Source organism: Myotis daubentonii, chromosome 9 (assembly GCF_963259705.1).
Source record: "Myotis daubentonii chromosome 9, mMyoDau2.1, whole genome shotgun sequence".
Classification (NCBI taxonomy): Eukaryota; Metazoa; Chordata; class Mammalia; order Chiroptera; family Vespertilionidae; genus Myotis; species Myotis daubentonii.
The window spans coordinates 40,075,124-40,095,600 of NC_081848.1; the positions used below are offsets into that span (position 1 = coordinate 40,075,124).

The following is a 20,477-nucleotide window of genomic DNA, read 5'->3' on the forward strand; positions in this document are numbered from 1 at the left end:
CCACCCGGTGGGGTTTCGGCGCGCTGACGTGGGCGGATCAAAGCGGCTGCCCGCGCCTTATAAAGCCGCCTGGGCGGCCCGCGCCGGAGACCGTGCCCCGCCAGGACGCGAGAGGGGCGCGCGGGCGGGCGCAGGCCCTGGGAGAGGAGAAGAGCGCAGAGCAGCCTGAATCCGCAGCAGAGCCCCCGCGGGACCCGAGCCGGCCGCCGCTGGCCAGGATCCCGGCGAGCGCCCTTCTCCCGCGGCTTGGCCAAGAGGGCGCCCTCGCCGCCTGCCCAGCCCGAACAGCGCTGGGGGCCGCGCTCGCCGCTCCTCCGCCAGCCCGAGCAGCCGGCCACTCGGGGCGCGGCCAGCCAGCGAGCGAGCGCTCCAGGAGGTGAGCAGTGACTGCGGGCAGCGGAGGGTGCTCAGCGGGATCTGCTGGGGTCGGGGGCGACCGAGTCCGGAGGGGACGGCGCGACCCCGCTGGGCAGCCCCTCCCGGACGAGCAAACCAAGCCCCCTCCACACGTCCCCTCCGCGGCATTCCCCCTACGGAGCGCAGCCCGGGGCCAGGGGCTCGGGCGGTCCGCGGATGAGGGATGGAGGTGGCCTGTGCGGTCCCCGCGGCCCGCGCGAGCCTTCCCGGCCCTGCCCCCCCTGGACCCCTCCCTCCCAGCCAGCCCGCGGATGAGGTCATGCCCGAGCCATCCGGGGGTGGGGGACTTGGACCTTGCGGCAGAGGGTGTGTGGCAGGGCGGGAGAGGGTGGCAGAAGGCAGAGGACCACGACAGCTCTCACCAAATTGGGGGGTGCGGGTGAACGCCCCGCTCGAGACCCGGTCCCAGAAGCGGCGGGAGTTTGTTTACAGACCTGCGCTCCAGGCTGGGGGTGGGGAGGAGGAGAGTCCTGTCCGGGCTGAGGCACATCTGGAGCCGCCCGAACATCTGGCTGAGCTCTCGCAGGAGCCCCACATCTCCCACCTCTGGGGGCTGCGGTGCTTTCATCCCCTCACCGTCCGTGGGCGCTCAGGGTCGGCTCGGAGGGGTAGTCGGTCGCCCCCCGAGTGCCTCTACCCCACCCTTCCCACTTCCAACATAACTCGCCCCTCGGGTAGCCCGGAGCGCCGTCCGCAGCGCAGCAGACCCACCTCTCAGTCCTCCAGCGGCTCGGGTCCGAGCCGGGGTGCGGCCCGGCCTCCCTCCGCATCGCAGGTAAAACCTTGAAGCGGTCGCTCCGTGTCACCGGCTCGCGGGGTCGGCTCCTCGAGCTGCACAGCCTGAGGCTCGGGTCCAGTGGGCGCCCACCTAACGCGCTGCGTGGACACCCTGTCCCCCGCCCCGCGCGCGGTGCCGGTTCTCGACCCAGCGCGGGCTCATCCCGGCAGGAGAGACTCGGCACATCCCCGCCGGCTTGGCACGGAGGGGCTGCCGCCCTAGAAGCGGGTTGCCAGGGACCTCCGGAGCCCAGGCTTCTGGCCACCTGTGGAGCCGGGCTGCAGCCACTGCGCTCGCGGTGCCCTGGTGCGCACAGCCGGCGGCCACGTCTCTCGCCCGCGGCCAGCGGGTACCGTGGACTTTATTCTCCGTGGGAGGAGGAAGGGACCGCTTATCTCTCCAAAGGCACAGCTTAGACCTGGGCCCACTACGCGCCCGGCCCCAGGGGAGGCTCGGCGCCAGGCCCAAAGCAAAGGGTCGGGTCGGGTCGGGTCGGGCCGGGCAGTGGGGGGTGCCCGCGGCAAGTGGATGTCTTATGGGACGACTAGAACTGAGAGGGAACTTACCCAAACACCATCCCACCCCCAGGCTGGGGCACTGGGACCCAGGAAGAGGAGGGGACTTGCCCAAAGTCCCAGAGCACGAGAGGCAGCCGCCTGTCCTACCTCGAGCCCCAACTTAGCGCCCCCTGGCGGCCGGGGCTGGGGAGGCGCGTTCGCCCTGACCCGCGGGGCACAGGCTGAGGGTGACCCAGCGGCCCGAGCGGCTGTCCTGGACGCGTGAACACCGGACAGGCATAATCCGTCAGCACCCAGGGGCCCTGGCCAGGCACGACCTCCGCAGCGACGTGCTGGGGCAGTGGAGAGAGGGGACCGGGACCATCGGGACAGCTCGGAAGGAGCGGAGGAGCTGGAGGCCTGGGTCCCGGTGAGCAGGGTGACCGGGCGGCCCCTCCTCTCCCTGGCAAGTAGGGCTGAACACGTATACCCCACTGTGAGTCTTCGCTCTCCCGCTCCGCGTGCAGCCCCTCTCTCCTTCCCACCCTGGAATGCGGGGCGCCTGGGGGTGGGGTGGGGGAGCGTAGCCCACACTTTGGGAAGGGTGAGGGCGAAGAGAGACGGTGGCTGGAGGTTTGATCTCCCTTCCCCCCATATCCAGCGATATTTCTCTCATTCTCAGGAGTGTGGTAAACTTTCAAGGCCAGGGAGACAAAGGGGTTGGATACAGGCTGGGAGGGAGGAGCGAGCTCAGTTACACGGAGAGCCCCGCTGAGACCCCCAGCCTGGACTCGCTTGTTTGTAGTCAGCACCTCCGCGTCAGGCGCCTGGCGGGACACTGCGAAGGAGAAAATGCCTTTCATTCCGGGTTCTCTCCCTGTCTTCCTCTGGAATACAGCGGAAGGCTCCAGAAAACAGGGGTGTTTCAGATCTGTGTGTGTTTAAGGCACACACGCACATGCACATACTACACAGGTATACGGAAGAGAGGAAACCGAGGCAGAGGGGAGCTCAGACACCCCCAGACTGCTGGGAGGCTGGGAAGACCGCAGGAGATGCGCCTCAGGCATCCAGTCGCTTGTGTTGATAGAGAGGGAGACTGAGGCTGGGGCGATGGAGGGCTTGTCCAAACGCACACAGCTAATGAGAGCGCTCCCTTCCCGCTCGAGCTCCCCCACTAAGGCGGGCGCCTACTTTTTCCAACTCCCCAGACCCTTTAGAAAGGAATCCCTTTGTCTCTGCGCCTTCCCAGGGGAAAGGGGCTGGGGCTGTGAATGTGTCCAGGCGAGCGCCAGGTGTTGGTAAATTTGGAGGAAGCTGGGAAGGTAGTTAATGAGGCAAGAATGAAAGGGGGGAGGGAAGGAAGAGAGAGAAGAAAAGAGAAAAAAAAAAAAATAGCCGAAGAAAGCGGTTCTGCGTCTTGGAGGCGGCAAGGGTAGCGTCTGCTCCGCGGCCCCAGGACGCCGCCTGGCGGTGGGAGGCGGCATTGCTCCGGCCCGGTGCGCTTCCCTGCTTAGCCCACAGGCTGCCCAGCCTGGGCTCTGGCCTGGGCACCACCGGACCCTCCCTCCGAAGGGGGACGACAGGAGAGGGACTGGGGAAACCGGCATCCTGAACAGCCCTCCCTGTACAAAGACCTTTGCCATCCCATGTATCACCCTCCCCTTCACAGATTGAGAAACGGATGCCCAGAGCAAGCCTGCATGTCCTTGTCTTCTCATAGTCCAGTGGTTCTCAACCTTCCTGATGCCGCGACCCTTTAATACAGTTCCTCATGTTGTGGTGACCTCCAACCATGACATTATTTTCGTGGCTACTTCATAACTGTAATTTTGCTGTTAGGAATCGTAATGTAAATATCTGATATGCAGGATGTATTTTCATTGTTACAAATTGAACATAATTAAAGCATAGTGATTAATCACAAAACAATATGTAATTGTGTATGTGTTTTCCGATGGTCTTAGGCGACCCCTGTGAAAGGGTCGTTCGACCCCCAAAGGGGTGGCGACCCACAGGTTGAGAACCGCTGTATAGTCCGCCATCTCACCGGGCATCCGAGTAGACCTGGGAGAAGAACGTGGGATGTGGACATGCGCGCTCTGGGCTGAACAGCCCCATTGCCTGTCTCCGAGCCTTGGTCTTCTCATCCGTGCGATGGGGGCAGTGATAGTACCTATCGCACAGGGTTGCCGGGAGGAGCAAATGCGCTCCTGTTAGGTGAACGATGGTTATCACAATGGTATCCCCAGGCACCGTGGGAAAGGAGTCATAATGTAATAACTACTTTTGCGGAGATAAACCAGTTTTGGGCTCCGAATCTTTACCACCCCCCCCCCGCCCCCGGCCTCCGCCCCGACCCCCTTCGCCCTCATCTCGGTCCCTCCCCATCTCCGTGTGTCTGTCCTGGCTTCTCCCTCGGCGCAGTGTCGTTCAGTCTCGGTCTCCGAGCGTCTCTCCCTTTCGCTGTCCCCGCCCCGCTCTGCCCCTCTCGGCCGGGTCCCTCGGCGTCTCCGGTCCTGCCAACCCCTTCCCTTCCTGCCCGCAGTGCGGGTCGCAGCCCGAGAGGCACCAAGCGGCGGCCGGGACACGCCCTCGGCCGCGCTCCGGCGGCACCAAATTCGAGCCAGACTCCGGGCGAATCCCGGTCGGTGCGGGGCGGGAGGTGACGCCCGCCGCGCGCGGCCTCCCGGGGCCGGGCCCTCCCCCTCCGTCATTTGCATAGAACGTCCCGCGTCCCCGCCGCGGCTCAGCCCCGCGCGCCGCCCTAACCCGCGCCCCCGCTCTCCCCGATTGCAGGCGCCCGGCGCGAGGACCGGCGGCGGCGCGGCTCCTCCGGGTGCGACCCCCGCGCGCCCGCCGCGCGACGATGAGGGCGCGGCCGCAGGTTTGCGAGGCGCTGCTCTTCGCCCTGGCGCTGCAGACCGGCGTGTGCTATGGCATCAAGTGGCTGTAAGTGGGGACCCCGCGTCCACGCGGACGGGCTCCGGGACAGGCGGCTGGGGGTAGTGGGAGCCGTAAGGGGCCCCATGAATGGGAGAGGTTGGGCAAGTCACTCTCCTTAAGCCTCCTTTCCCTTCTCTGCAAATACTGCCTTTCACTGCGGGAGGGCTCTGAAGCGGGAGCAAGACAGGGCGCGGGGCGGGGGGCGGGGAGGGGGGGTGAGGGAATGACCCCGTCCTGGGCAGCTGCGATTTGCGCAGGACCTCCCCCGGGGCAGATGGAAAAGACAGCGTGGGCCGGGGACACAGTCCAGAGGGTCCGTGCCCTGCACGTGGGGCCCCACCCTGTTGGTTTCCTTGTCAGCCTTCTGACCCTATTGGGGGTTCTCAGACAGCCCTGGCCCTCCACCTGAGTGACTCCGGGGGAGAGGAAGCATCTGTACCTCACTCAGATCAGATGAGAAGCGGCTCTTGAAGGAACCTCGTAAACTGTCAGATGCTGTGCACATGAAGGGTATCCCTTTAGGTAGAAGTGATTAAGTGGGGGGAGGTAGGTGGGGGAGAGGTGCCCTGCCAACCAGCAGAAGGGAGTGCCTGCTCTGTGCAGGCTGTGGGCCCTGCAGGGTGGAGAGAGGAGTGCAGCCCAGCCCCGTGCTGGAGGAGCTGCGCTTTGGACTGGAAAAGATAAGCCCAGGCCGTAAATAACTCCAAGTGCCTTGGGGAGAGCAGGGGGTGCTGTGGGGGCCCAGGCGGGGGGACCACCTGGTAGGGGACACACATTTGAGACCCTGGAGAGATTTTTCAGGTGTGCTAGGCTGGCCCGAGAGGTTCTGGGGGCGCAGGTGGGGACAGTGGGAAGGCTGCATTTTGAGTGGAGGGGTCCCCTGAGTGGTGGGAGAGTCCAGGACAGGACACAGTCTGGAGTTTGGGGTTGGGGCGGGGAGCCATGCGGCTAAGACAGGCAGGGGACAGATTGTGGGGGGCTGTGGGGGAGGCTGTGTGGAAGGTTCTTGGATTAGCTGGAGGCTAGGCGATAGTGGCCAGGCCACCAGCAAATAGTCTTGAGGTCACCAGCCCTGCTCCTCTTGGGGTTGAGCTGCCAATTAATTGGTGATTCAAGAGGGGAACCCCCTCTTCCTGCGTTTCTTGTTTGTAAGAAGCCTGGACTCAGTGGCCTCCCAGCTGCTCCTGATTAGTTTTGTGAGAAATCAGCAACCCTTCTTCTACTGCCAGTGCCTGGCACTGTCCCAGCCGGTGTCTGTCTCTGATCAGGGAGTCCACGCCTCCTCACCCACCACCACCATTTTACAGAGGCGTAAACTGAGGTACTGAGAGGGAAAGGGTTTGCTAATGAGCCAAGCAGCGGCAGGCTGAACTGAGCTTACTCCTATGGCGTTGTGGGGGACACTGCTATCCTTCCCGTGCCACCGTGGGCTCTGAGAAGTGTGTGGCTTGCACAGCCCCCACGCTGGCATGAGGGTGGGAAGGGCCTGGAACAGACAGCTAGCTAAGCCAACGTCCATGCTGCCCCCACTACATAGCTCAGGCTGCCCCAAAAATGGTTACAGCTCAGTGTCTGCCTTAAGGACCGCCTAGCCTCTTGGAAGAGGTGCACATCTAAGAAAACAAACCACGTAGACTTTGGGCTGTGCTCCAGTTAGTCCCACCTCGGGCAGGTGACTTGTGGGCTGGGCTTTGAAGGATAGACAGGATTTTATGGTCAAGGATGGAATGCAAAGCAGGCACCCTAGCCCGGGGGAACAGCAGGACAGAAGCGTAGAGGCAGGACCGTGTGTACGTGGGGAAACCGGGAAACGAGGAATTAAAGGAGCCTACTAGTAAGTCCCAGACAGTGTTCCAAGAGCTTTAGTCAGGAGGTAGGTGATAGTCTTATCACTGCCGTTTTCCAAACGAGGGAGCGAAGGTACAGAAAGGTTAAGTAACTGACCCGAGGTCACACAGCTAATTAATCGTGGCTTTGGGATCGGAACCCAAGCAGATGTGCTCCAGGAAGCCAAACCTCTTAACAGCGGTCAAACTCTTGCTGGAGCTGAAGCTAGAGGGGGAAGCAGGAGAAGGAGTGGAGTTTAAGAATAACAAGTGTGTGCACGCTGCTGACTCTTGAACAACACGGGTTTGAACTGTGCAGTTCCACTTACACGTGGATTTTTTTCCCCAGTGAATGACTACTGTTTTCCATCCGCAGTTGGGAATCCACGGGTGTGGAGGGCCAACTGGATGCATTGATCTACACCATTTTAAAAATGGGACTTGAGCATCTGTGGATTTTGGTATCCACAGGGGTCCTGGAATCAATCCCCCATGGATACTGAGGGACAACTTAAGTTTTGGGGGAGTCAAAACTTATATGCGGATTTCTGACGGCACATGGGGGGGGTTGGTACCCCTAACCCATAAGTTGTTCAAAGGTCAACTGCATATGACCTCGCTACAAGCCAGACACAGTTCTCAGTGCTGTGTGTATATTGTTTCATTTAAATCTCCCAACCAGCGTATGAGGGGGGCTCTGCTATCACCCCCATTAAACAGAAGAGGACATGGAGGCACAGGGAGTGTCTAGCTCATAGGCTGTCCCAGCTGGTCAGCAGCAGAGGCGGGATTTGGAGTTAGGCTGTCTGCCCTGTGGCCTGTTGGTCTCAGGCAGTCACCGGACAGCTGGGAACAGGGAAGTGTACAGGGCAGGTGGAGGCTGAGGACTCATCCAGGAAGACTCAGCTGTCCTGGGGGTGCCCTGGGGGGCCGGCGGCGGGGGAGGGGGCTGCTACCCTGGGGTTTGGAAAGTGAGCTAAAGATGAAAGGGCCATTTGACACAGGAACTGAAACCAGATGTGCCGGAGTGACCTGGAATGCCCACCTGTTGGGCACCTGGGACTCAGCCTGAGTTTCCTGGTGGAATGAAGGGTAAGGGGGAGGGGGACAGAGCCTGGAAGCTTGTGGAAGCAGCTGACCAGAGAAAACTTGGGGTGCCCCTCTACTACCTCACCTCCCACCTAAGTCAGGTGCTAGGAGAGTCTCAGACCAGCAAGTGTGGGGGGACCCAGGTGGGCTGTCCGCCCCTTCTCTGGCTGCCCAGGGTGGGGGTCAGGGGAGGTGGCTCCAGCCTCCTGTGAACCCCTGGGGCTGTCAGGTTGGCTGGGAGGCCCATAACGGCCACCCCCCTCCCTGGGCAGCCTCAAGCCTGCCACTCATTCAGGGGCCTCTCAGGAAGGGGCCCCCGGGGTCTCCAGAAGGCACGGAGCTGCTGCAGCGGTGGGGGACCTGGATCCCCGCCTGAGCTCTGCCAGCTCACCAGCACAAGCTAGGCCTCCCTGGGCCTCAGATTCATCTCCCACGTGGGAGTGAGAGTGCCTACCCTGGGGTCTGGGAGGCCTGGGTTCTAGCTTGGCTCTGCCTCTGTGGGCTGTGTACAGATCTGGGCAGGCCCTGCCCTCCTCGGGGCCTCATTGTCCCCACTTACACAATGAGACGGGGACATGTTGGGTGAGCAGCTGAGCAGAAACGGAAACCCAGGTCTCTGCCCCCCAGACATTCCCAGGAGAACCCCAACTCCCGAAAGAAAAGACCAGGCTCCCCCCCCCCCCCCCAGCAGCACCCTTGGCACAGGCCTTGCTGTGAACTCTCTGTTCCCTCCTGTCCTCTCTCCCACCCTCTCCCCCATGCCCCCACCCCCAGACAAAGCAAAATGTTTTCAATTAGGGGTCTGCTGCAGTGAGGCAAGCGGGTAGAGATGTCCAGACGGGTAACTCCCCCGCCTCCCGCCCTAATCCTTGATTACCTCCCCAAGGGGGACTTAGTTAGATACGGTCATTACCGCTAATTACCAGATGACCGAGTCTCCCTCCTTGGGAGTGGAATCCACTGCCTCCCACCTCCTGATCTCCCAGCCTGCACACTCCCGTGGGCGGTCCTCCCCTCCTCACCTCCCGGACCTCTCTGTCCCAGCCACTCTCCCCAGCAGCTCCCAGCCTCCATCCTGTGCCTACCCGGGGCCTCTGGACCACTTCTTAGGTGTCCACCACCCGCCTGGGCAGTCTGCGCCTTGCATGGGGGCATTCTCACTGCGGGGTCCCTCATAGCACCTTCTCTCAGCATCAGCTGGGGAGGAGGATGCTTGATGAGTGGCCCAGGGTCCCCAGGCACCAGGGTTCCCCGGAAATACAGAGCACATGTCCCAGGGAGCCACAGCGCTCACCATTCAGGGATTGCCAGAACTGAGCTCCCCTGGAAAGGCTGGGCTCATGTTACCCCACTTGTTGGCCTGAGCAGGAGTGCAGGGAGAAGACCTGGAGGGAGGCAGCCACATGGCTTGAGCGCCCACTGCATGGTTGGTACTGTACCGGGTTTTCTGGTCTATCCCATGTGATCCTACCCATTAGGAAACAGAAAGCTGACTCCGAGGGGAAAAGAGAAGGCTGGGCGAGGGGAAGTGCAGAGTGCCTCAGGACAGCTGAGCGTGGATGGCTCCCAGCCCAGCAGAAAGGGGACCCCGGAAGGGGAGGCCAGGCCTGCAGGAGGATGGTGTCAGGGGGAGGCCGAGCACACAGGCACTGGTCTTCAGTGTCCTCCTCTGTACAAAGCGGGGAACGGCAATAATCTCGTCCCCGCCCACCCCTCTGGGTGTTGTGAGAATGAGATGAGGCATATCGGCAGAGGCTCTGCGACTGGGGCCGCGTGTGTGGACAGTGTCTGCGAGGCGGAGGTGGAGGGGGTCACGCTGAGGGATGGTCTCTGCCTCTGTGTGGTCACACCTCACCCAGTACAGGCTGCAGGGACATAGACCACAGGTTCCCCAGCTTTGGTGGACCTCAGCGGCTCAGAAGGCCAGGTAGGAGCAGACAGCTCAGGAGAGACCCAGAAACCGTGCCTGAGGTCTGCTCTGCGTGCTGGCGCTGGCATCCAGGTGCACCACACACCTCCTTGCTCATGGCTTGGAGGTGGGGATTCTGTGCTGAGTTACTGAGGGCAGGGGCTAGTCTACGTGAATCCCTTCAAGGCTGCGGGGTCCCTCCAGCCTGCGCTTAGAGGCGGTGCTGCCCGGGGGAGTCTGCTCCTCAGAGAAGGCCCGGGAGCAAGGCAGATCCAGGATGGACCCTTGGTCCTGGGGTCTTGGAATCCCAGGGCCCAGGGACAGGATCTGGGAAGCTCTTAGGTCCTATCTCATCGGCAGGGTTCGTAGAGACCCCCGAGGCCAGTGTTTCCCAAAGCACGATAAGGTCAGCACTCATACAGGGTGTCGTGCTCAGTAGGCCAGGAGTGAAACAGAACCGAGCCTGCTGCCTCGCTGCAGCCTTTCGCAGGGACACAGTCTGTCGGGTTCCTAGCTATGCCTGAACACGGGTCCCTTTTTTCAGCGTCTCTCTGGACTGGGACCCATTCTGGGAAATATATGTGTCGGTGCAGACACCGAGGCCCAGAGAGACAGGGATTTTTCTCAGCTCACACAGCACGTTAACGGCTAAGTCCGTTTTATCACAACATGAGTGGCTCTTTGCTTCTCGAGTAGCAAGCAACCCCTTGCATGTGTGTGGGACTTTACAGCCTAGTCAGTGAGTTTAATGATTAGATGAAGCAATGGTGGAAAGCGCCTAGCTCATGTTGTGCACTTAGTAAATGCTTAATTCCTACTGTGTGTTATGATGATGCTGATCATAAAAACTAGCACTTCGCACGGTGTCTGGCACACTGTGAGTGCTCCATGTTGAATGAATGTTAAGTAAGGAGGAGTTCATTCATAGCTGTGAGAGAACTAAATAAAGGCAATGGATGTGAGTACCTTTCAAACTGTAAACGGTTTATTGCTAGTGGACTTATAATAAAGCTTAGGTAGGATGGAGGTCGTGATCCTATGTTATAAATGAAAGCCTGAAGCCCAGAAAAGGGTCAGTGATGTGCCCAAGGTCACAGGGGGAGGAAGGAGGAGGGGCCATACTTCTGCTGGGGACTGGGCTTTGCCTCTTGGTTTCCTGGCTCTTTCTGGCAAAGGCTCCAGGGCCCATAGAGGAGAGGGTGGGCCAGTAGGACAAACGGGTGGAAGCTATGTGGCCCCTCACACCCTGTCTTTCCTTTCACCGTTGTTACCTCTTGGTGGTGCACAGGGCGCTGTCCAAGACGCCCGCAGCCCTGGCTCTGAACCAGACGCAGCACTGCAAGCAGCTGGAGGGCCTGGTGTCCGCGCAGGTGCAGCTGTGCCGCAGCAACCTGGAGCTCATGCACACCATCGTGCACGCCGCCCGCGAGGTCATGAAGGCCTGCCGCAGGGCCTTCGCGGACATGCGCTGGAACTGCTCTTCCATCGAGCTGGCCCCCAACTACCTGCTTGACCTGGAGAGAGGTAGGGAGCCAGCAGGGGCTGCCAGGGCCTGCGGAATGCATGCAGGTGGGGATGGGTGAATTCAGGCATAAGTATATGTGTTTAGATAGGTGGGTGAATTCATGGGTGGATGGATGGATGGCTATGTGATGGGTGGATGATAGATGGATACACAGAAGGTTAGAGGTGTGGATGGATGGATGGGTGGATGAATTAATCATCAATGTGGGTATTGAGGCACGAACTGATGAATGAATAAACACAGAGTGAGTGAATATACCGGCACAGAGGAGCCTGAATGACAGCACAAATGCTCATTGTACCCCAGCGCACAGATGAAGGGAAGGATGATGCCAGGAAGGCTCTTGGGGGGTAAGGGGAGTACGGGACGAGAATGTGATGGAGCCCGCCCTCGGGGCAGACTGCGGTTCACAGGTAACACTAGGCCAGGCCGATGGAAGTTGCTGCGAGATGCACAAAGTGCTGTGTGGGCTAAAGAACGTCTGTGGAGAGGACTTCCTGGAGGAGGTGGCTTCTCGGGTGGATCTGGGGAGTGTGTGTACAACAGAGAGACTTTCTATGGGCAGAAGTGCCCTAATGGATCTAGTCTGTGCTCTGCGCGGTAACAGCCAATGTTTGTGCGGCACTTGACAAGGCTGCCTTTCTTCCCAAAGTAGCTGAACTCTAGAGCCAGCCTGAGGTAGGTATTCTCAGCCTCATTCCACAGCTAAGGAAACGGAGGCTTGAGAAGAGGAGGTGATTTTCTAGTAAAGAGATGGAGCCAGGGCTTGGGCCCAAGGCCAAGCCACCCTGCCGAGGAAGCACACTGGGCTCCATTTGCTAGGGCTGCAGTCACGAAGTACCACAGACGAGGGCGAGGGGTTGCTCAAACAGCAGACATGTGTTGTCTCACGGCTCTGGAGGCTGGGAGTCTGAGATCAAGGCATAGGCAGGGCTGCGCTCTCTCTGAAGGAGCCGGGGAAGGGACTTCCTGCTTCTTAGCTTCAGGTGGTGGCTGGGCGCCCTCATGCTCCTTGGCTTATAGCTGCATCTCTCTAATCTCCGCCTGTCACATGGCCTTTTCCCTCTATGTGTCTCTGATTCCAAAACTCCCTCTTCCTCTAAGGACACCAGTCATGGCATTAGGGTCCACCTTGATCTAGTATGACCTCGTCTTAGCTCAGTCACACCTGCAGAGATCCTATTGCTAAATAAGGTCAAGTTCACAGGTACAAAGGGTCAGTGCTTGAGCAGATCTTTTGGGGGAAACATTTCAACCCACAGTGGGCTCTTTGAGCGCTCATGTTGCGCATCAGATCATGAGCTCTTTGCAGAGCTCAGGGACAGGGCCTTCATCTCCCTAAAGCAGCCCTAACGCTGCGTGGAGGGCAGGCAGGGGCAGGTACAGGTGCATGAGTGTGTGGGAGTGAGGGTGTGCTTATGTGCGTGGGGGGCGGGGCTCCGCTGTCCTGTGTGAGTGTGTGTGTGTGAGTGTGTGTGTGAGTGTGTGTGTATGAGTGTGTGTGTGAGTATGAGTGTGCATGTCAGCTAGTGTGTGTGTGGGAGGATGTAGGGGTGACAGATTAGTGGCCCAAGCTCTGTCCTCCATCTGCTCCACCCTGCTTGCAGCCCCTGACAGCACCTGACCTCACAAGAGCAGATGGGGGCCCAGGAAGAGGCCTTCAGGCCTGGGCTGGGTGCTATCCCTCGGTCACCCCACATGGCTGACATGCACCTTCCCACAGGGACCCGGGAGTCCGCCTTCGTGTATGCGCTGTCAGCAGCCACCATCAGCCACGCCATCGCCCGGGCCTGCACCTCCGGCGACCTGCCTGGCTGCTCCTGCGGCCCTGTCCCAGGTGAGCCACCCGGGCCCGGGAACCGCTGGGGAGGATGTGCGGACAACCTCAGCTACGGGCTCCTCATGGGGGCCAAGTTTTCCGATGCTCCTATGAAGGTGAAAAAAACAGGATCCCAAGCCAATAAACTGATGCGTCTACACAACAGTGAAGTGGGGAGACAGGTAACCACCCACCCCACCCACCCCAGATGGTTGTGCTTGTGCCAGTCGGCCAGAAAAGGCCACCCAGTGTGCCCCGATGGAAGGGTGGCGGGGGGGATGGGTCCTGATACACCCACACTGATGGGCTCCCGTCCTCCCCCAGCTCTTCCCTCTCCAGCTGTGCGGGGCTTGCCTGGCTCCTTCTCCAGGGGGCCCACTGGGATTTGGGTTGGAGGATGTTGGCGGAGAAGAAGAGGCACTGAGCTAGGAGTCAGGAGCTCTGAGTTCACACCTTGGCTCTGGCAATCAGCTCTGTATGCAAGTCACTTCCTGTCTGGCCTCAGTTGTTCCCATCTATACAATGGGGGGTTTGGTGCTCCTGAGTCCCTATGGGCCGTCTTCTCAGGCTCTGCCTCTGGGGCTCTGGGCCCACACTGGGTGTGGGAGGAGGCCTGGAGAGGGCTGTGGGGCAATGAGCTTTAGCTTAAGGAATTGCCTCCTGGGATCTAATGGGAACTCCCTCCTGGTTCCAAAACCCACCCTAACCTCCAAAACAGTGTTCCCCAACATCTGTTATCAGTTTTTCCTTAATTCCTCACCTCATTCCACAAACGATTGGGGGAGTGAATGAATGGGCCTTTTTATTTGTTAACAATTAAAAAAACACACCTTTATGCCAACCTGTGTGCCAGACACCGTGTTGGGTGCCTGGTGAGTGTTCTCCCCTGTGGTCCACAGTCCACCTGTGAGGAGGTACTGCTGTCTCTTCCTGCAGCTGGAGAACAGGCCCGGAGGGGCAGGGTGCGGCTGCAGATGGCATCTCATGACCTCCTCCCTGCAGCTCCGTGAGGCCCATTTTCAGAGGCACCAAGTGAGGCACAAAGAGCTGAGGGGGCTCAATCCAGGGCACAGGGCGCAACGGAGCCCAGGTCTGTGGGACTCCAAGACCCGAGGCTTCCCTGTCCTCACCTCCCTGTCTCACTGGTCTTCCTCGTGTGAGCATTCTAGGGTGTTCACGCCACCTTTGGACATTTGGGGAAACTGAAGGCAAGTCACACTGTGAGTCTGTCGCAGACCCTGGCCAGGGACCCAGGACTCCAGCCTCCCAACCTGGGGGGGCCTGCCCCCCCATCCTTGGAAATTCAGCGGGAGCCCCTCACCCAGCCCCCAGTCTAAAAACCCAGCCCCATTCTCACCCACGGCCAGGCCCAAAGCCCATGCAGCCAAGGGCACAGCCATCGCCCCCTCCATGCAGTCCAAACAGGGTCCTCAGCCAGGGGCACGTCGGACTTCACCCTGGCTCGATGCTAAGAGCTGTCCCCTCTGGGGCCATCGGCAAACAGGAGTGGTCCCGGCCTTACGCCCAGGGCCTGTGAGGGGCAAATGGCATCTCAGGTGCAGTGCGTTCAGGGCCAGCACACAGCTGAGCTGGGGACATAGCTTACCTTTCCCTGAGGTACAGTGGGGCCTTGACTTACGAGTGTCCCGACTAACGAGTTTTTTGAGATACCAATTTTTTGCATTGAGTTGACAGAGTAATTTGAGTTAACGAGCTCCTGAATGAGCTCGGTTTCCGAACGAATTAAACTCGTAAGTCAAGGCCCCACTGTACTTTCAAAAGTACCTCCCGCCTCTGGAGGCTGAACGTGTCCTGCAGGGGCTCATTCACTTCATCCATGAGCTCTCTCTCCACAGGCTTCCCTGAGCCAAGTCCAGATTGTATACCCAACGACTCCCTCCATCCCCACTTCCAGGCACCGGTGAGGCGGAAGGAGCCCTGGGGCCTTGGCCAGTGCCCTCACTCGCTCACCGAGTGATTCTGGGCAAGTCCCTGCCCACGCCGAGCCTCAGTTTCCCCATCTTGGTGATGCAGGGGGTGGGCGTAGGGGCCCTCGAAGCCTTGTCGCTGTCTGCACAGGGCAGGCAGGAGGGCCGGCCTGGCACCCGGATCCGAGTCCTGTGTGCAAAGCAGTGGGAGTTAAAAGGCAGAATGGAAAGGGTCTGATTCATGCCCCTCAGGCTCACCTGGGGAAACTGAGGCCCAGGGAAGCTGGTGGAGCAGAGCTACTTTCAAAGCCAGGGCCAGGGCCTCCCCAAGCCCCAAAGCCCAAGCCTCCCCCCTCCACCAGATTATTGCTTAGATTGATTTTTCAAAACCAATGTTGCTTTAAATTTTATAGTTCACAACACCCGTTCATGTATGTCATTTCATTGCATTCTCATGACCAAGCAAGGTGACAATTCTGTGTTGACTCTGTACATAGGAAGACAGAGGCGCTGAGTGGTGACGAGGCTTGGTGAGGGTCACCTGGCAGGAGCACCAGCAGTGGAAGGGAAAGATCAGCCAGGCCAGGGAACCCCCATGCACTCACCTCCTGCTTCCCCTCCCTCCCTCCCTCCCTCTCTCCCTCCTTCCTTCCCTCCCTCCTTCCCTTCTTTTTCTTTCCCCATTCCCCGCCCGCCCCCCACCCCCACCCCCAGCTCTTAGTAAAACCAGTTTTGTGTGAGAGAAAAAGCATGGACAGTTAAAAGCCATGGCTTTTGGAATCGCCCTCAGACCTGGGTTCAAATCCCAGCTTCAAGGTTTTTGGCTGTGCAGCCTTGTGCCTGAGGCTTAGCCTGTCTGGCCTTCATTTCCTCCTTTTACTGTGGGGGGAATAATGAGACCTCCGAGCGGGGCTGAGGTGCTGATTAAGCCCTAGCATGTGTTAGATAGAGCGTTTGTGTACAGTAGGTTGTATAACTGGCATCACTATCCTGAAATGCCACTCTCCTCCTGCCCCTCCCAGCTGCCCCCCAGTTTGGAGGAGGAACTGAGGACCTACAACACCCGCAGCTTTAGATAAAAAAGCCCTATCACTTGGGGTCCAGAGCAGGCAGCATGGGGCGGGGGTGGGGGAGTGGGGCGCAGGGCCCCAGGGCAGGCCAGGGAGGGGCCCTGACCCCCCAGCCCAACGCCCTCCCCTGTCCGCAGGCTCTGCGTGCGTCTCTGGAAATGAAGTGTAAATGCCATGGGGTGTCTGGCTCCTGCTCCATCCGCACCTGCTGGAAGGGGCTGCAGGAGCTTCGGGACGTGGCCGCTGACCTGAAGACCCGCTACCTGTCGGCCACCAAGGTAGTGCACCGACCCATGGGCACCCGCAAGCACCTGGTGCCCAAGGACTTGGACATTCGGCCTGTGAAGGACTCGGAGCTCGTCTATCTGCAGAGCTCTCCTGACTTCTGCATGAAGAACGAGAAGGTGGGCTCCCACGGGACGCAAGACAGGTAAGGGCCCGCCGCTACCCCGCTGCCCCGGCAGGAAAGGGTCAGCTACGTTACACATGCCCCATCCCAGCTCAGGGCCAGGCACACAGTCCGGCCAGCTGGCATCGAGGGAATGGAGTCTCTGCCCAGTCGGGGGAGGTGGCCCAGGAATGCTGAGTGGAGGTGCCACCTGGCAGAGCTTCTGGGAATGGCTGTTGTGCTCCTCGCCAAGGCAGGGGCCCCTCAGGGATGGAGGTTCGTGAGAGGCCCCCACCCCACCTTCCTTCTGGCTGGGGAGACAGACGGGAAGAGACACTGACAGGCGCTAGCCTCAGTCAGTGTTTGCCAGATGAATAAGTGAAAGTTAAATGTCATACAACTGGCTCACGGGACAAATGCGGGCCTGCGGCACAAGGGGAGGTGGGAGCAGTGGCCAGCCCACAGCGACGTGGGAAGTCTGCACAGAGTGGAGGCAGAACTGGGGCGGCCACGCTCCAGAGGGGCAGCAGGAGAGCAAGGTCTGCCTGCATCCTGTGGAGAGAGAGTGGTCCCATGTCCCCCCACATGCATGCACCCACCCCCTGGGCCCCAGCTCTCTCCCCCTGGACCCCAGTGTCAGAGCTGGGGCTGAGGTCCCTACAGCTGGCCCCATCCTGGCTGCTAAAGCCGGCTCAGGACAGGAGGAGAGGGAGGGAGCCGACGAGGACTGCAGACCTACTGTGTGCCCGGCAGAGCTGGTGGGGAGCAGCATTTCCCGGATAGCTCTGGAGGAAGCCAGCCCTGAGAAGCTGTAATAGAGACAGTTCCACACTCCTATTCATTTGGGAAACTTCCTGGCGATTCACAAGGCACGGGAACACATTAAAGGCTCTGAGGAATCCCACAGTAAAGGACCTGTCTAAGCTGTGCTTCCCAGAGGTGTTTGGCGTGGAACTCTTTTATTAAGGAGCCCCTAATAGCATTCCACAAAATGAGTGTTCTGCAGGGTTAAAAGAATATGGAACCAGAGTGAGGGTGTCTGAGAATGTGTTTGGCACATAGTTGGTGCCCAGCCAGCACTTGCTTCCTCCACAGCCCACGTTCCCGCCTCCAGGAGAGCGGGGCTGGCTTGGGGGGCTCTGTCTTCACAGGCCAGGGCAGCAGGCTCTGTGAGGAGGCCCAGGCTCCCATCTGGAGGCCAGATTGAGGGGGTCGGGCAGAGGGAAGATGGAACTGGGTCAGGCCAGGGAGACAGGAAGGAGTGAGGCAGTCCGGGTGGGTCTGCTAATGGGGTGGGGAAAGGAGGATTCTAGAACCAAGAGGGGCTGGGGGGAGCCCATCAAAGACCCCAGAGCAAAGACAGGGTCTCCCTGCATCCATGGGGGGTGTGTGGGGGGGAGATTGTGTGTGTGTGTGTGTGTGTGTGTGTGTGTGTGTGTGTGTGTGTGTGTGTTGGGGAAGGATAGTTTGCACCCTGACTCTGCAGCTTCCTGGCTGTTGGACCTTGAGCAAAGCCCTTCACTTATCTGAGGCTCAGTCTTGTCTTCTGTGCAGTGGGGTCACCACAGACCTGGGAGGGCTGCTGAGCGCTCTCTATCATACTGACGGAGCAGCTCCTCTGTGCTAGGTAGTGTCAGTCCCATGGAAAGGCTCATGAACGGTAGTCTCCACTCTCCTCTTCCCACCCCCCAGGCTTCCAGGCCTCTTCTTTCCCAGCCTCCTGTACTCTACCCCTAGGATTTGCCCCCGAACTACTAATAAGGAGGCCCGTCGCACGGCACCAGCTGCCTTCCCTGCTTTCTCAGAATGCCACCCCCAACCCAGGTTTCCTGCCATGCTCAACGCTCAGCATTCTTTTGGGGATGGGCCTTTGCAGACATCTGTACTGGGCAGTGTTTTCTGCAGTAACAAACAGCCCCAATATCTCAGTGGCTTACAACACAGACACTCCTCACACTCGTTCCATGAGGCTGGGGAGGTGGAGAGACATCAAATTGTGACAAAGGGAAGCCCAGGGATGAGGGGAGCCCAAAGGGGCCCTAACCCAGTTTGGGCATCAAGGAAGACTTCCTGGAGGAGGAAAATGTAGGCTTTACTCGGTTAGGGGATTTGGGGTGCAGGGGGTGGATGTAAATGAGCCTTTTTAACTGTAAAAGGCATGTGCACAGGCGGTACCTCTCCAGAGGCTGGCCCCCTCGCTGGGGAAGACGCCCTCCGCACTTCCCACCTGGCGAACTGAGGCCTCTTCTGCAGTCAGTATGCCCAACCCCAGCCTCCTGGTCATATTTCTTCCAGAGGCCCCTGCACCCCTGAAGTCTGGCCCCTCGCAGCCTGTGCCATGTGTCCCTGGGAGCCAGGTGTCCCAGGAGTCTTCCCTGGACCAGACCCTTTTCCCAGGCCCCTCCCTCCTGAATTCCCCCTCCAGGCACCATCGCTCACTCTGTCTGGTTCGGAGGTAGGAGGCCACGTTTTCAGAGACCCAGAATAAAATGAACTCTGCCCCCTTCCTACCACCCTAAGGCTGCGGGGACCAATGGTGTTGAGTGACTAAACAAAGCCCAGAAAGGTTCAGTGACTTGCCTGAAGTCACACAGCCAGTATGGGCGGAGCTGGGGTTGATCCTAGGGTATCTGGCTCTGGGGCACCTGTTCTTCCTGCTGTTCCCTTCCTGCCTCTGCCCTTCCTTCACTGAGCCTGCTTCCATCTGTAAAATGGGCATCGTAATTCCCCCAACCCAAGGACCCTGCATGCCTCCAACTAGATAAAATCCCGGAGAAAGGCGCCTGGCACAGAAGGGGGCCAATGGGTGGCAGACCTTCTCTCTCCGTGAACAGTGTGCCAGCCGCTCACTTTGTGCACATGCAGTGCCATTTCGTCTGTTTCAGATTTTTTCCTGGGAATCTAAAAGTAAAAGCCATCTTTACATTCGTTACATTATAACTCAAGATTAAGTATGAAGATAAGATTATTCGAGTGATTTGAGGCTCCTTTGAGTATTCACAAGTGGAAGAAACAGGAAAAAAGACACCTCCATGAGATAGAACACCCCCATCATTTTGATAAATTAGAAATACAGGGAAAAGTGAGAAGTACCCTTGGGGAAGAGGGTTATTGAATATTCATTCCCAAAGATCAAGACACCTACGGGGACCGAGCCTGTGGCCGTGGCCGCGGTGGGGGAGGCTGCGGGCTGCCTGGCTGGGCTGGGGCTGAGGTGACAGAAGTGCTCTCCTCCCCTCCAGGCAATGCAACAAGACATCCCACGGCAGTGACAGCTGTGACCTCATGTGCTGTGGACGCGGCTACAACCCCTACACAGACCGCGTGGTCGAGCGGTGCCACTGCAAGTACCACTGGTGCTGCTACGTCACCTGCCGCAGGTGTGAGCGCACGGTGGAGCGCTACGTCTGCAAGTGAGGCCTGCCCTGCCCTGTGGGAGCTCCTGGGGACCCTCAGAGGCCCGCCGAGGGGCCTGGAGGCACCGCGTGGATCTGTGCTTGTGACTTCCAAATGCCAGGCATTGGAGGCGGTTTGTGCTTCCACTTGGAAGCCACCAGGAACAGAAGGAGGGCCGGGACATCAAAGGGAACTGACAAGATTAAAAATAACCTGGCAGCCCGAGGCCCTGGAGTGCCCACTTGCTGCCTTCCAGGCTGGTCTAAGGAGCCAGGGGCATGGGATTGGCAAGACTGGTATGGACTTGACCTTTTGCAGCCAGATCACCAGCCGCCCAGGAGGGAAGGAAGCGGGTGCCGCCTGCCCTCACAGCGTTTTCTGCGGGCCCAGCCCCCGAGACCCCAGCCCCCCAGGGTTGAGCCTGCTGGGCCCACCACATGGAACCACTAGCTTGGGTTGTAAATGTTTTTCTGTTTTGTTTGTTTTCTTCCTCTGGGATGTGGGAGCTACAGAAATATTTATAAAACATAGCTTTTCCTTTGGGGTGGCTTGCCTCAATTCCTCTTTATATATTTTATATATATAAATATATATATATATATAATGATCTATATTTTAAACAAGCTTTTTAAACAGCTGTATGAAATAAATGCTGAGAGAACCCCAGCCCTCCCCTGCAGTCTCTGGCCTCCTCAAGAGAGCTCAGAAAGTCCTGGCGCTGGCCCCGGCTCTCCGGTTTCCAGGCAAGGCGGCTTCTGATTGATGTCCCCCCCCCCCCCCCCCCCGCAACTGCGTCGGCTCTGAGGCTCTGGCCCTAGTCTCCCTAGAAGATCTCTTGGTCAAGGGCGAGGACAGACGTCTTGAAACATAAACCCAGCTGGCAGGTCCT

General features: G+C 59.3%; 1 protein-coding gene across 1 annotated transcript; it reads left to right on the top strand.

The window, feature by feature from the left end:
* The first annotated feature begins 39 nt into the window (after nucleotides 1–39).
* WNT11 (Wnt family member 11) lies at nucleotides 40–20,195 on the top strand. Its single transcript, XM_059708399.1, has 6 exons — nucleotides 40–376; nucleotides 4,492–4,644; nucleotides 10,751–10,986; nucleotides 12,711–12,988; nucleotides 15,942–16,234; nucleotides 19,435–20,195. The coding sequence occupies exons 2-6, from the start codon at nucleotides 4,562–4,564 to the stop codon at nucleotides 19,607–19,609; spliced, it is 1,065 nt and encodes a 354-aa protein (XP_059564382.1). The 5' UTR covers nucleotides 40–376; nucleotides 4,492–4,561; the 3' UTR covers nucleotides 19,610–20,195.
* Nucleotides 20,196–20,477: the final 282 nt, after the last annotated feature.

What these genes read in the sequence shown, in the direction of transcription:
- WNT11 (XM_059708399.1), top strand. Translation starts at nt 4,562, where the DNA reads ATGAGGGCGCGGCCGCAGGTTTGCGAGGCGCTGCTCTTCGCCCTGGCG. An exon ending in TGCTATGGCATCAAGTGGCT is followed by an intron (nt 4,645 to 10,750) that starts GTAAGTGGGGAC and finishes GGTGGTGCACAG; the next exon opens with GGCGCTGTCCAAGACGCCCG. An exon ending in ACAGTGAAGTGGGGAGACAG is followed by an intron (nt 12,989 to 15,941) that starts GTAACCACCCAC and finishes CCCTGTCCGCAG; the next exon opens with GCTCTGCGTGCGTCTCTGGA.